We start from the raw sequence: 14,836 nt of genomic DNA, 5'->3' as shown, positions 1-14,836 counted from the left end.
TTTTTAAATTGGATATTGAATTTTAGTATATTCCTATTTTGTAGGATTTTCATATCAAATAATTGGTAAGATTAATTTTGAATTTAATGAGATGTTATAACCCGTTTAAAAGCTATCTAGTTTTGGTAAGACCCATACCCATTAATTTGGGTTAAATCAATGAGAGGCCTTCATTTAAAATCAAGAAATCTGATGGCTTTCATAAAAGGGGGGAGCGACCACATCGCAACACATAGGATTTTTGGGTTTTCGTTTATATATATTACTAAATACTAGATTTTATCCCCCGTATTATGGGGTTGTTTTACATTATTCTTTTTCAATATTTATATATGTATGTTTGGATTTTAATTTTATTTATTGTAAGAAAGTTAATAATTAATATACTTGAGGTTTGATGATGAAATAGTTTTGCAAATAAATGATATGTTATAATCCGGTTTAAAAGCTATCTGGGTTTGATGATACCCATTGCCCATTTATTTTCTTTATTATAAAATTGTTTCTTATTTATAAATAATATCTTTTTAAATAAAATAGGATATTAATTTTTAGTATATCCCTATTTTATAGGATTTTCATATCAAATATTTAATGAGATTAACTTTTAATATAATGAGATGTTATAACCCGTTTAAGAGCTATATGGGTTCGGTGAGACCTTTACCCGTGAATTCGAATCAAATGCGTGAGAAGCCTTCATTTACAAATAAACCAATCTGATGGCTTGAGAGAATAGTTGTTTTACATTTTTCATTTTTTAATATTTACTTTTTAGATTTTAATTTTCTTTATTATAAGAAAGTTAATAATATACTTAAGGTTTGATAATGAAAGGGTTTCATCAAAATATAATATGTTATAACCCCTTTAAAAGCTATCTGGATTTTGTGACCCATGACCTGCTTATGTTTTTTACTATAAAATTGTTTATTGATTATAAATAATATCTTTTTATTTTTAAATTGGATATTAAATTTTAGTATATCCCTATTTTATAGGATTTTCCTATCAAATAATTGGTAAGATTAATTCTTAATTTAATGAGATGTTTTAACCGGTTTAAAAGCTATCTGGTTTTGATAAGACCTATACCCATGACTTTGGGTTAAATCAATGAGAGTCCTCCATTTAAAAATTTAGCAATCTGATAGCTTCCATTAAAGAGGGGAGCGACTACATCGCGACACCTAGGATTTTGGGGTTTTCAATTATATATATACATATATATATATATATATATATATATATATATATATATATATATATATATATATATATATATATATATATAGAAAATGGTTAAAATAAAAATACATAGTTTTGTAGGAAGAGTTAAAATATATATATGGGTTATACCCCTAGGGAGAGAATCAAGAGAAACTCACCTTTAGAGAGAACTAAAAAACTCTTAAAAACTCCTAAAGAATTATTTTTAATTAAAAATAAAAAAATATTTTCAAAATTCTGTTTCAGCCATTATTCTTATATTTCACTCGAAAAATATAAAAAAATAAAAAAAATAAAAAAAACCCGATGTTATGCACATACGTATTACTGTGCGATACCGTTGTATTACACATGTGTATTACTATGTATTTTTGAGTTTAATAGTGTTTTATTGTATATATTCAGTATTTGTGTATTGTATATGTGTAGTAGTGTTGTATTATATGGAAAAAAAATAATAATAAAATAAAAGTCGATGTGGTGCACATATGCGTTAATGTTGTATTACACATACGTACTAATGTGTATTCGATGTGTGCATATATACCATAGTATCTATCAAATATGTGTAATAGTGTTGTATTCTATGCAATACAAACACTTTTGCATATATACAATGCACACTATTACACATGCACACTATACCGACGAGGTTACCGACAAGTTTTTTTTTTGAACCAATAACAACATATAAGAATAATGGAAAAAAAAGAAACTTAAAAAAAAATTTAAAAAAAAAGTTAGAAATAGTTTTTTAGAAGTTTTTAAGAGTTTTTAAGTTTTCTCTTTAAAAAGAGTTTTCACTAGAACCCACTCCTATACCCCTATATATATATATATATATATATATATATATATATATATATATATATATACTGAATTACAATATCCCATTATGATCTCATAGACATTAATATTAATATTAAACAATAAGAAAAAATACAATAAATCCAACAAGTTCTAGTTAGAGTTTAAAATAAAACATAAAAACATATTTAGAAATATGTGATGTATGTCTATCTCACTTGGAAATTTAGGGTCCTTAAGCAGAAGGCATAAATGAAAGCAAATACCACACAAAACCCAACTAGAACAACTGCAACAGGACCCATGAAATCTAATCTAAAACCATAATATTCTTTGATATACCAATTCATGGGCGGGTCATATGGCATCCCAGGCACTTTGATGGTGTTCTCAATATCATGATATTGCGAAACGATGAATCCATAAACGGTCCAAGCTATTGGACAAATCCAGTAGTACCATACCCACCACTTTGGGATTTTCTGAAATTCAACAATGTGTTAATCATTATACAATTAAAAAAAGGTGAAAATACTCAAATAGAACTAGTATTAGTTAAGACTTACTGGTCTTGGGATGAAAAACCCTGAAAAGAAATTAAAGAGTCCGTAGAATAAGACGGCTACTACCGCTGCTGTTTGCTCATTTGGTGTGAGGGAAACAGTCATCAATCCATAGTATGTAAAATATAGAAACGAAAAGAAGTTGACGAAAAAGAACCAAAGAAATTTGGTTGCCGACCATTCGAATGACACCATGGCATACACTATTAAACTGTAATATGTTGTTGCAACAAATACATATGGTATCTCTACAATCACCTGGATAAATAATGCTTCTCGTTTATTAGTTTGAAGCAACTTATAACAATGAATAAATCTTACTCGTAATTAATCATGTTAAACGTATGCAAACACTAACCTGTGCAAAGGCATATGGTAAAGTTGAGTACATTCCAGCTGCTCTTTCTCGATAAAAGACCGTTCTTTCTGAGGCTACTACCGGCTGCACTGTTTGGCAATTGTTCATACCAACAAAGAATACACCGGCATATAAGGCCCCAACGATTGTGGTTAAATTGTTGCTACTCTCCCTGAAAATATTAACTATTAGAAATTTTGTTTTCCATAACACCATCATATTTGTTGTTATGTTCAAGTGTGTTAGTGTGACCTTTTTTCACCGACTTTCCAAAATGTTATTCCAACCAGGAGTGCCGCAACCAACGTGAAGATGTTACGCACAAGGTTGTAATCAGGATTTCTCCAATAACTCCACCACATCTTCCATGTGCAAGCCTTGAATTGTCCCCAAGTAGATTGAGAATATTGTGTTCCAAAATGAAGATCTGTTGCTCCTGGAGGAGGTGTGCTTAACTGCATCACCAACTCCTTGTTCTTTCTATGGTTCATACATACATACAAACATACATAAATACATATATACATATATATGCATCATTATAACTTACAATCTTTAGATGATTTTCTATTATGATTTTTATAAGAGAAACTTACTGATACAAGACTGATGATTTGAAATGCTCGGCAAAATCAGTGCCAAGTCGAGCCTCTACAACACTGGAAGTGACTTCCAACATCCATGTTGCGGGATTGTATTTTTCCGGCATCTTTAAAACTCCAGGAATTTCCTGATATTATGATAATGTTATACTATTATCTTAGTATTATATCAACTAAAACATTTTAGTGTTTATTTTTCAAGTAAAATACCTCAAAATAGTCAATAACATTTTTGGAATTCCTGCCTAGTGGTCCAGCATAGATTACTTGTCCACCTCTTTTCAATAGTAGCAACTCATCAAAGGATTCAAAGATGTCGATACTGGGTTGATGGATGGTGCAAACAATAGTTCTCCCTGTGTCAACCGTGTTCCTAACAGCCCTCATTACAATGGCAGCTGCTCTTGCATCAAGCCCAGAAGTCGGTTCATCCATAAAAATTATTGAAGGATTAGCAACAAGCTCTACGGCAATTGTTAGCCTCTTTCTTTGTTCGGTTGACAAACCGCTAACTCCTGGAAGTCCCACTATTGCGTTCTTGAGATTGTCTAGTTCAACAAGCTCCATTACTTCACGTACAAAAATCTAAAAAGTAATAAAAGCAACTAAATATTAGTTATCATATTTTCTTAGCATCTTGCTTATTCAAAGTTGATTTAGTAAAATTTAATATACCATCTTCTCTTCATCACTGACTTCTTTTGGGAGGCGAAGAAAAGCTGAATAAATCAAAGATTCATATACAGTGATACTGGGAGAGTGGATATCGGTTTGTTCACAGTATCCTGATATTCTTGCAAATGTTTCTTGTTTCTTTGGGAATCCTGATATTCGTATATCTCCCTCAATATAACCACTTGTCTTTCTTCCTGCTAAAACATCCAATAATGTCGTTTTACCAGCGCCACTAACTCCCATCAATGTAGTTAAAACTCCAGGTCTAAATGCACCTGTTACTTCACAAAGTAGCTGCAACCTATTTTCTGTCACTCCTTGTTCTCGCATTTCCTGTTTATTAAATAACCATTGGATTTCCAAATGAACATTCCTCTACAATTCTTGTTAAATTTTTTAATGGGCGCTTTAAATTGAGAACAAGGTAAAAGAGCTAGGAATTTACCCGGGGCATATCAACGAAATAGTTCATGTTATCAAATGACATGGAAAGTGGAGTAAACGGAAGAACCATTCCCTTCTTAGGAGCCTTAGAATCGTAAGAGTTCGATTGACTTCTTACAAGTTCCTTTTCCGAAGATTCGTCTACAAAAGTCATACATACATATATATTCATATATCATAAACAGTAAAACATGCAGTTTTGTATGCGAATCTTTATCAATTGTATATAAGAGAAATAATTTCTCCTTATGATTATACTGAGTCTTGGTTGTTGATGGGTACCTTTTTTAGATTCCACTCCTTTGGATGCTTCTTTGGGGATGATGGCTTGTGGTTTTCCAGGGGCTAGAAATTTAATTGGAGAACTAAGTGTTAGTAACCGGTTAAGCTACACGGGGTTATAACACTCTTTAATACTTTTAGGAGGTTACGAAAAACTTACGATCTAAATACATGAGGGAAAAAGTGAAAAGGATGTTGAAGAGAATTGCAAAACCTACAAGAGAAGCAAAACCTATCCAAAACCAACTTTCTTCGCTTGGGATATCGACGTTTTCTAGTATTGCTGTGCCTAATCTTGTTTTATTGTCCATACTCTGTGAACATCAAAATAAATTAAGTTACACGCTTCCTTTTCAAAAAATTTTGGTTTAGGCTAATAGTTAATAACTTACCATTTTGCTCATCCACCTATGTGAAAAGAACTCATTCACTCCAAATGCTTTAAAGCCATATGACAACGGCGAAACCCAGTATCCCCACTCCCACCAGCTAAGAATTTGAGTTCTGGGAAGAATGAAACCACCTAAAAGAAATATGAAGAGAAGCGCAAGGGTTCCGCCTGTGTTTGCAATGTTCATTGTCCTACAAATCCCAGCAATAAGCCTAAAATATGCTCCTCCCACATTCTGGATCATTAAGACCAATATCATGTGCTTGAAGAACCTACACATGAATGACAATGTATATTCTTGTTAGTGGTAAAAAGTAAAAAACAGATGTCTTACAACTACAATAGTATTTGTTACCTGCTAGCTTCAGGGGCAAGGCCAATACCATAATATACTATGGCCATCCAAAGGCTAGTCTCTAACAAACTTATTGGTACACGAAGCAAGAATGTCGGAAGTGTGTATGCCCATGGTGGGTAGAACAGGAGGTCTCTTTGCTTGAAAATTACCGGAAGCCTTATTATGATGAAGGTAATTTCAGCTAAACCATTAAACATGTTTAGGAGCAAGCTGTACACAAGTACTCCAATATATATTGAACCATCTTCTTCATTCCTCGAATGCATTCTGGTCCTAAAATACACAGTCGTCCCCGTCAAGGCTAATATGATGAATTGTACAGTCTTGAAAACGTATATAAAACTGTTTCTTTTCATCATCAACCACTCCCTATTCCATGACGCCTTAAGCAACTCCCTTTTGGGCACAGTGTATTTCTGGAAGACTAAAGCGGCTCTATGGCTTTGGTTTTTGTCATAAGGTACCGAGAGCTCATTGTTTAGCTTCTCACCCACATGAAATTGCTTGAACCGCTCAACAAATTCAGATACCGAGACATATTTATATGGTTTGCTTTTATCTGCCCAATATTGCTCTTGATCCTTTCGAGAGGTAACCTGGCACCATGAAGATATATGAAAATCTATTGATGAACTTTATATCAAGTTTGCTAGTTATTAAGTAATGGTGATTTATACCTCTTGTAAGAAGTCAGGAGTACCCTTTCTCTCTGGACACCTAAATCCACAAGCCTCAAAGAATTCAAGTGCGTTTTCTCGTGGTCCTTGATACACAATCTGTCCCTCCGATAGTAATATTATATCATCAAAAAGATCAAAAGTCTCCGGTGCGGGTTGTAGTAGGGACATCAAGATTGTTGAATCAGTGAAGTGTACAACTTGTTGCAAGCACTTCACTATCTGAAATGTGGTGGAACTGTCGAGACCTGTTGATATCTCGTCCATAAACAAAGTTTTTGCTGGCCCAACAAGCATCTCTCCTGTTTTAGTTTGATAATACAGTTAAGCCAAACGTAAACAACCTACATTGACATGACTTATTCAAACATGCAATGCAAGATTACCATAAGTAACAAGCGTATTACGATTTTTTGATTTATCTGTTTATGTAATTTGATTTATTTTCTTCGCTAGTGTAAATTTATTTAGTTTCCATATTGAGTACTAGAGTTGTCAATCACTTTACATGATATATCACCAATTACACATTATATTTTTCAACCTTAGCATAAAGCACGCGCATACATACATACATATAGAGAGAGATATGGAGACTAGTTAACCTGTGGTTACTCGTTTTTTTTGTCCACCAGATATTCCTTGCCTCATCGGATCACCCACACATGTGTCCCGACATATATCTAGGCCCAATATCTGTTTCCATTTAGAAAACGAAAATTTTGATTCGTAAACATATTCTATAAATAATAATTAATTAATGATTAAAAAGAAATTAATAGCATTTTGAAAAGCTCTATCTTACTCTAAGAGTGTAGTAAGTAATCAAACTACTAGCATCTCCTTCTATGGCAGTTCCCTTCATGAAAAGGTCAACATCCGCCTCCGGGAAAATCCCTACTTGCTTCTCTCTTCTTGCAAGCTCCGACAGCAATTCTATATCATTAATAGATTATACATGGTATTTGTTTGTGTGAAAATTTAATACATCATTATTTTCAAAAGGAATTACCTATTCTCGTTCCAACTCCTTGGCATCGTGCTGAGAAATCTAAAGTTTCCTTAACGGTCATTTCTCCGGCGTGAACATCATATTGGCTTATGTAGGCAGCCGTCCTTTGTGGTACAAATTCATTGAGCTTATGACCATTGTAAGTGATCTCTCCTTCAACCTGGAGTTTAGTATGTTTGTGAGTTGATTTAGTTACATCTCATATTCTAAACTTAATAGAAAAACAACAAATAATGCTCATCTTTATGTCAAATGTTTATATAGAAAACTTAGAGCATCAACTATTAATGTCACATTAACTTATTATATAGGAAATTCGCATCTTAGGTAAAGTAACTTAGGGGTTGTTTGGTAGCCTCTTAACAATCATTAAAAGGCTACCAAAAAGCCCCTTACCACGTTGTGTATTTGTAATAAGGATACAACCTTTTAAAATATTGCTTTTACATTAATAATTTTAATTGATTTAGGTGATTTTACAACAATCAGTTTAAAATGTTATATGTAAAAGCAATATAAAATGTTGGGTCCTGTGTGGTACAATTTAATTAAGCTAACCCTTGTAAGTGATCTCTCCTTGAACCTGGAGTTTAGTATGTTTCTGAGTTAAGCATGGCTTCTATCGAGTCATCCACTCATCTGATTAGTATAGTAAGGACTCAACCGAATATAAAAGTAATACAAGAATGCAAATAGGACAAGCATCTAAAAGTGTGTTACATATTTTTAAATTTTTGATATGCCTTTTTTTATTCAGTGACGCAATAGAGATATCTTGATAGTCACTGATACTTAATACTAGTTTGAGACCTTCTATTATACATGCAATTGATGAAAATATAATATTTAAGATAATCGATATAAAATAAACAATAAACCTATCAAACCTTATTTATGTTTACTGAATTCGAACAATAAAAAGTAGTAAGAATACGTATTACTTTTACCAATTTTAGCATTAGACTATGTGTTAGTGGTTTAGTTAGTAAAGTGTTGCGTTACTGTCATTTAGGTGTATATATATATATATAGGATCAGATTATGTGAGAACTTTTTGGGAATTGAGAACTATGAGAACCATTTTGGACCACAAAAAAACTCAAAAATAAAAAAAAATCATAAAAAAAAAAACACAAAAATAAAAAAAGTAAAAATACCAAAGTTCTTATTTATCATCCCGATTTCTAAAAAAAACGTAAAAAAAAATTCTCGGTTTAGCTAAATTATATATATACATATATGTATAATATGTACATATATGTACACACATGTTTTTTTCCTATACACATATGTATAATTTAAGGTAAATGATAATGTACATATGTGTACATTACATAACTAGAGATTAAATAAAAATATACATATGTGTATAGGTATAATACGAATTAAAAAGAAAAAAAAATCGGTTTTTTTTATTATACATATATGTATAATATGTACACACATGTTTTTTCCTATACACACATGTATAATTTAAGGTAAATGATAATGTACATATGTGTATATTACGTAACTAGAGATTAAATGAAAGTATACGTATGTGTATAGGTATAATACGAATTAAAAAGAAAAAAAAATTTCGATTTTTTTTAATGAAACCGGAATTAAATATAAGAATTTTGGTTTTTTTACTTTTTTAAAATTTTCGGTTTTGTTTGTTTTATAATTTTTTAAATATTTTTTAGAGGGTTTTTTTAGTGGTCCAAAATGGTTCTCAAAGTTCTCAATTTACCAATGGTTCTCTTAGGATCCTTACCCTATATATATATATTTCAAATTTTTAATTGCAATGGTCACCTCCTTGGAAACCCCACGGCCCATCAGTCCATTTCCAAGGGACACCGTCCCCTTGGCGGGGTTCACTAGTTTAGGGCAACCTCCCCGATTGGTCAAGGTGTAACGCCCCTGATGGGGTCAACGAGCTCAGCCCTTGGTCAAAATCCTTCGGATTTGCATGGTTGGTGGAAACTTTACATGAAAAATGGTCTTTGGTGGCAACTAAGATCAATGGTGACTTGAATTATCATTGGCAAGTTAATGCTCTGTTATGCTAAAGGTCAGTACTAATGATTTTATATATGTGCCAACAATGTTCAATACTGTATTTAATAGTAGCGATAAATGTCATTACTAGTCAAAAAAGTATTGGAGTATAGAGATAAACTGAGCTATGGGCTTAGAGCATTCTCATCCAACCCCTTATTTTGTGTGAGGGTTTTTTTTTTTTTTTATATATATAATTTGGAGAGTGATTCGGGGTGTTGTGAGTAAAAATTTTTATATTTTAGAAAAAATAGTGATTTTTCTGTATATTTCAAAAGTTACCGTTCATCATCTGTAATTTTTTAATATATTTGAGAGTGTTGTGAGTGAAGGAAAGAGAAAATGTAATGATAAAAGGAATAAAAAGTGTTATTTAATTAAAATAGAAAGAGAAAATATAGTGAGTTTTAGTGTAATTTTTTATTTAGAGATAGAAGAAAGGATGAAAATGCTCTGTATCTATATTCCAATAAGATGTAATTACACATGTCTGTACAGAGTATATAAAAATACCATCATTATAACTATTCAATAAAATTCAAAATACAATTTATTAATGACATGAATGATAATTTATTAATGACATTTTCTTATTATTAAAAAGTAATGTTTACATCGAAACACACTAACCTTTAAGCTAGAGTCGAGCTTCCCTGCCAAAGCCAACAAAAGAGTGGTCTTCCCAGAAGATGGCGGACCTAATAGAAGTGCCATTCTATAACATAAAAACATTCATAGTTACGTACACTCACTAATAAACTACATGCTTTAATTGTTTTGGATCTATAATTGAGAACACTATGGTACATTTATATATATGTACCTTGAAGGTTTTATTATTCCTGATATATTTTTAAGAATGCTGAGCTTGGTTTTCTTAGACAAATTGATTCCAATGCAACCAAGAAGTGATTCGCCCAAATTTCTGGCGGCATTTGGTAGCGATGGAAGTGCTCTATCACCGATATAGCATTCTGCTTCAATCGACAAGTTTTGAAATCTAACTTCTACGGTGGGAAGAAAGATGCCAACCCTGTAATACAAAGGTACAAGCCTCTTAAATGTAAAGTCTTGAGTTCATCCCGGCAAGGAATAAAAACTTGGTGTGATTATGGAGTGAGCAGGAGATGTAAAGCATTAGTGGTTAAAAATAATTTTAATAATAATACTAATAATAAGTTAATAATCACACACTTTGTTTCTTTGAAAGAAACAATTCTACCTAAAAGTTATCATTCAAAGTTGTTTTTTCCCTCAAACATTTTTTCACTGGCATTTAATAATTTATAGAAACATCCAAACTAAGAAAACAAGTAATTAAATAACATAAAGGCAGTCTTAAACATCTTTAAAAATGGTTTGATTAATTAGAGTAAGGATTTAAATCGCTCGGATTTCTTTGGTTTAAATATATATAGATCAAAACATAGATCGATAGATTGGTTGAGTTGGTGTAAATTTAAATTCATGTAACTTGTTTTTTGGTGTTGCTTTGTGCTCCGGCTTGTGGAGGCAGGGCGTGTTTCGGTGTTTCTATTTTGGGTGCTGGTGTTTATAAAAGTTGATAGTTCGAAAAAAAATAGAGTATGGCTTACTTATCAACCCGATCTTTGAATTTTTTCAAAAACCTTCCATTATCTTCTTCAGCATCCTTGAATATCTTGTCAATGAACTCTTGATGTGCTCTCGCGTCGAGCTCCCCGACATCCAGCAATAACCTTTCAGACGGTGTTCGGTCTTGCAGATCAGCTGAAATATTAAAATTCTTGAAGATGGTTGTTCGTACTCGGTTGTAAGTAGGTAGTTTCTCCAAAGCAGCCCATCGCAACGCCTCTTCGTCCGCCAAAGAACCGGGGCTGCTCCGCTGATAAGGGCTGCTGCCCCTGGAGAACACCTCTTCCACTCCCCTACTTATGCTTCTGATGATGTTTACTCCACTGTGTTCCTCCATCCCTCTTTTTTAGTTTAAGAACACCCAAGTGCTACAAAGATTAAGGTTCTACCAGTTACGAGACATGTTGTGTTTGCATTGCTAATTCATTAGCTATTTAACGATTCTAGTTTTTTGTCGTGCTTCATTTATTTGTTTTTATTGTTACTTTTGTTCTTGTAGGTTTATGACCCACAGATATTATATTATAATAAAAATGCAGCTTTTAATTTTGCCTGAATAAATTTCTTTTGTACAACCATTTTAAAGATCGATCCAAACATATCTACAATATTTTAATTTCTTTAAACTTCGGTGTTTAGTTGTAGTCACTGGATCGATTATACTATATTAGGTGTATAAACAAACTGGGTTTGGGATGCATGTGGTGCTGAGCTGCTGAAACTGTCTTAGGGCTATCTGGCTGCTAGGAACAGAGTGGCACAAAATAGAAACGATATACAAGAATTTTATGCGGTTGATTCTAGCGGAGTTTCTACATTCACATATATACTGCAGCTAGATTACAAGCAGGTTATATCATTATGATAACCACACTAGATTACAAGCATATATTTACAAACAGGGACGGATCTTTGTGTGGGCCAGGCCGGACCACTACCCACCCAACTTTTTAGCTCAATAGTGTAATTTTCCTGAAAATATCATTAAAAAAAAATTATGTGTGTTGAGTCCAGCCCTTTCAAATTATTGTTCAAGATTCTTCGACCCATCCATATTTTGTGTTCAAAATTTGCCATTGTTTACAAATATATTTAAATAAACATATTCATAAACTTTTTAACTTATGATGTAAGGCATGGTATTATCATACTACGTTTTGTACTCTTGTAGTACGTATGGGCTATTATTTCATTAATAACTTATGAATATATGAATGCTATGAAATCTATAATGCACTCAACAATTCTGGCTTTATTATGCGCATCAGGTTAGTGAGTGTGCGACATTAAGGGCATGACAGGCACTAAGGCGAGGATTACATGGCAGAAGACTGACATCTCAACTCCAATTATGTTATGTTTTATTTTGTTTTCAGAAAATTTATTTATGTTTATGTATGGATATGGTATCCTCGGGTAAGAAAGATTTTATGTTTCCGCTGCATGTTTCTATAAAATCTTTAAGTTTAAGAACTACGTCGCATGTGTAAACGCAACCGCTGAGACACTCCAAGTTCAAGACGTCCAATTAAAATAACTAAAAATATTCTCTATTTTTATGTTTATAAATCACATTACATACAAAAATCATTCTCATCCTAATGCACATTATCATCTTCAAAGCTCTATTGAGAATTCCCGAGCCTACTATAAACAGAGTTATGTGATAAGCAACAAACATACAAGATAAATAGAAAACACTATGAGAAAAAATATCAATCAATCAATCAATCAATCATGCCCAGTGAAATCCCACCGACAGCAAAGCTATAAGTAGGGTCTGAGGAGGGTGGGATGTAGGCACACCGTACCTCTATCCAAAGGAATAAAGAGGTGGCTTCCAGAGAGACCCTCGGCTCTAAGTACATGTGTATGAAGCAAAATAAAGGAAATCAAAGTTTAACAGTTATATAAAAACTACTACTAATTATAATAATATTAATAATAAGTTCACAGTTTAACAGCTATATAAAAGCTAATAATAATTATAATAATAATAATAATATATGTAAGGGAAATACCATTATGGTATGTGACCTAAATAAGTAAAGTCTAAGCCCTAAGGTATTCAAGCAATATTCTTCATCCTTTCTTTGCTATTTGAGGTATAATTTGGGCGCTTGTGTCCTCCTGATAGTACATTGTGCTTCGAATGTTGCACCTTAGGAAACAAATGCATTCTTTTGAGGTATAATTCGGGTGCTCATGCTCTATCTTCACTTCTTGATGGTGTCTCTCTATAGCTATCTTGGTGAGCAAGAATGGCAAATAATGGGAAGATGGTGGTTGTTCTTGCATTAGGCTTTCCATGATTAAAGTTTTGAGGTAAATATTAATTAAGCAAAACATTCATAAATAATTGTTTTATTCATCCACTTAAAGTTGGAGTGTTACAATTACTAATTTACATAGATAGTCTTTGTGTGTAAAAAAACTTAAAAGACGCTTATCAATAAAAATTCAAAATTCAGTTGACGTAAGTTAAAATATCACATGGATTTTAATTTTTAGCTAAAAAGTTTAAATGGGTCAAACCTATCACCAAGGTTAAATACTAAAAAAATGCTAAAAAGATTTTCGTTGGACAAAGCTTGAACAACATTTTATATTATGTAAAGTTTAGAATCACATTTAACACATTTTTGGTTTTTGAAGCTAAATCAAGACGATAAAAAAATGTTAGGTTGAATAACAACTTGACGCTATTGTTTGTAACTCGCGTTTATTTAAGCTATACTTTTTTCCAACCCGTTCAACTCGTATCAGTTATACCAATGGAACATGAATCTCACTGTTCTTTTTTCACCTTTACACCGTATGTCACACCCCGACTTAGGGCCTAGGCGTGCGACCTATAGTTGGTACCTGTTTTGTAAATATATCAGAGTTATGGGTTATTTAGCAGAAGTCTTTGTTATAATAAAATATTAATTTATTTTGAAAATTTCTCGGATAATAAATGTCCCAGTAGTTGATTTACAAACCTTGTTAAATCTTGATTTCAATATTTTCATGATTAAAAACTGAGCCATCTCTATAAGCGAGCTTCTAACTCCATGAATGACTCTTATTCCTTGCTATCTGTATTATACTATCTTTCCTGTAATGCGGGGGGAAAATACGTCAGCGACATGCTGTTGAATCGTTAACTCTAAAAACATTTATAAAATCTTTGACTGACAAGATAGTTTTCTTGAACAAACTCAGTAGAAACGTCTCTTATTTATGGGAACTTGTGCCACTTGCCATACACACACAATTAAGGTTCTTGGGAACTGATGCCCATTGGAGAACTTTTGTTATGACTGCTAGCCTGCGGTCATGTAGCCTTGATTGATAGGCTAAACAGATATGTTTGGATCCAGACATATGTGTACTCGGTCCTGAGTTGCTTTTATTTTCCACCTTGTGACTTAGGGATCATATAATCCCTTAAATTTAGAGATCACGTAATCTCATATAAATATTTGACGGACTTGTTAAGATAAACAACCCTGTTTATCTTAATGACTGACTGTAAAAGGTTTAACGCATTCACCTGTGATTGTCTTTTCTGAATGATGTGGTGATCTCGTTTGAAAACCTTTGTGAATGAATGATTATTGACCTATAATAAAATAGGTTTATATAAATACTCGAATCATCTCTTGATCTAGCTACATACCTTTAGTCTAGTTTTGATAGCTTTAAACCTTGACTGATCATTTTTTTGCATAAGATATTTAGACCTGTAGTCTTTTCATTTATTTACAAATCATGTGCTGCGTTTCTTTTTTAAGA

At 32.4% G+C, this 14,836-nt stretch overlaps 1 protein-coding gene across 1 annotated transcript; it reads right to left on the bottom strand.

The window, feature by feature from the left end:
- Positions 1–2,246: 2,246 nt before the first annotated feature.
- On the bottom strand, positions 2,247–11,425 carry LOC143625665 (ABC transporter G family member 35-like). The gene is made up of 19 exons (XM_077095949.1): positions 11,038–11,425; positions 10,266–10,475; positions 10,073–10,157; positions 7,400–7,559; positions 7,193–7,323; positions 6,993–7,083; positions 6,388–6,689; positions 5,708–6,306; positions 5,354–5,624; positions 5,122–5,275; positions 4,962–5,024; positions 4,681–4,820; positions 4,236–4,568; positions 3,771–4,145; positions 3,555–3,688; positions 3,211–3,438; positions 2,959–3,130; positions 2,604–2,858; positions 2,247–2,519 (listed from the first exon to the last, which is right to left on the bottom strand). Exons 1-19 carry the CDS (start codon positions 11,391–11,393, stop codon positions 2,247–2,249), a joined length of 4,332 nt encoding a protein of 1,443 aa, XP_076952064.1. The 5' UTR covers positions 11,394–11,425.
- Positions 11,426–14,836: the final 3,411 nt, after the last annotated feature.

Source organism: Bidens hawaiensis, unplaced genomic scaffold (assembly GCF_021521415.1).
Source record: "Bidens hawaiensis isolate Kalapana, Puna unplaced genomic scaffold, B.hawaiensis_p1.1 tig00004192_1, whole genome shotgun sequence".
NCBI classification, from domain to species: domain Eukaryota; kingdom Viridiplantae; phylum Streptophyta; class Magnoliopsida; order Asterales; family Asteraceae; genus Bidens; species Bidens hawaiensis.
Note: the sequence above shows the minus strand (reverse complement) of the source record. Positions and strands in the feature narration are given on the sequence as shown.

Coding starts and splice junctions, on each gene's coding strand:
- LOC143625665 (XM_077095949.1), bottom strand. CDS start 11,393: ATGGAGGAACACAGTGGAGTAAACATCATCAGAAGCATAAGTAGGGGA. Junction 6,307..6,387: donor CTCCTGACTTCTTACAAGAG/GTATAAATCACC, acceptor TCATGGTGCCAG/GTTACCTCTCGAAAGGATCA. Junction 5,025..5,121: donor TTCCCTCATGTATTTAGATC/GTAAGTTTTTCG, acceptor TTAAATTTCTAG/CCCCTGGAAAACCACAAGCC.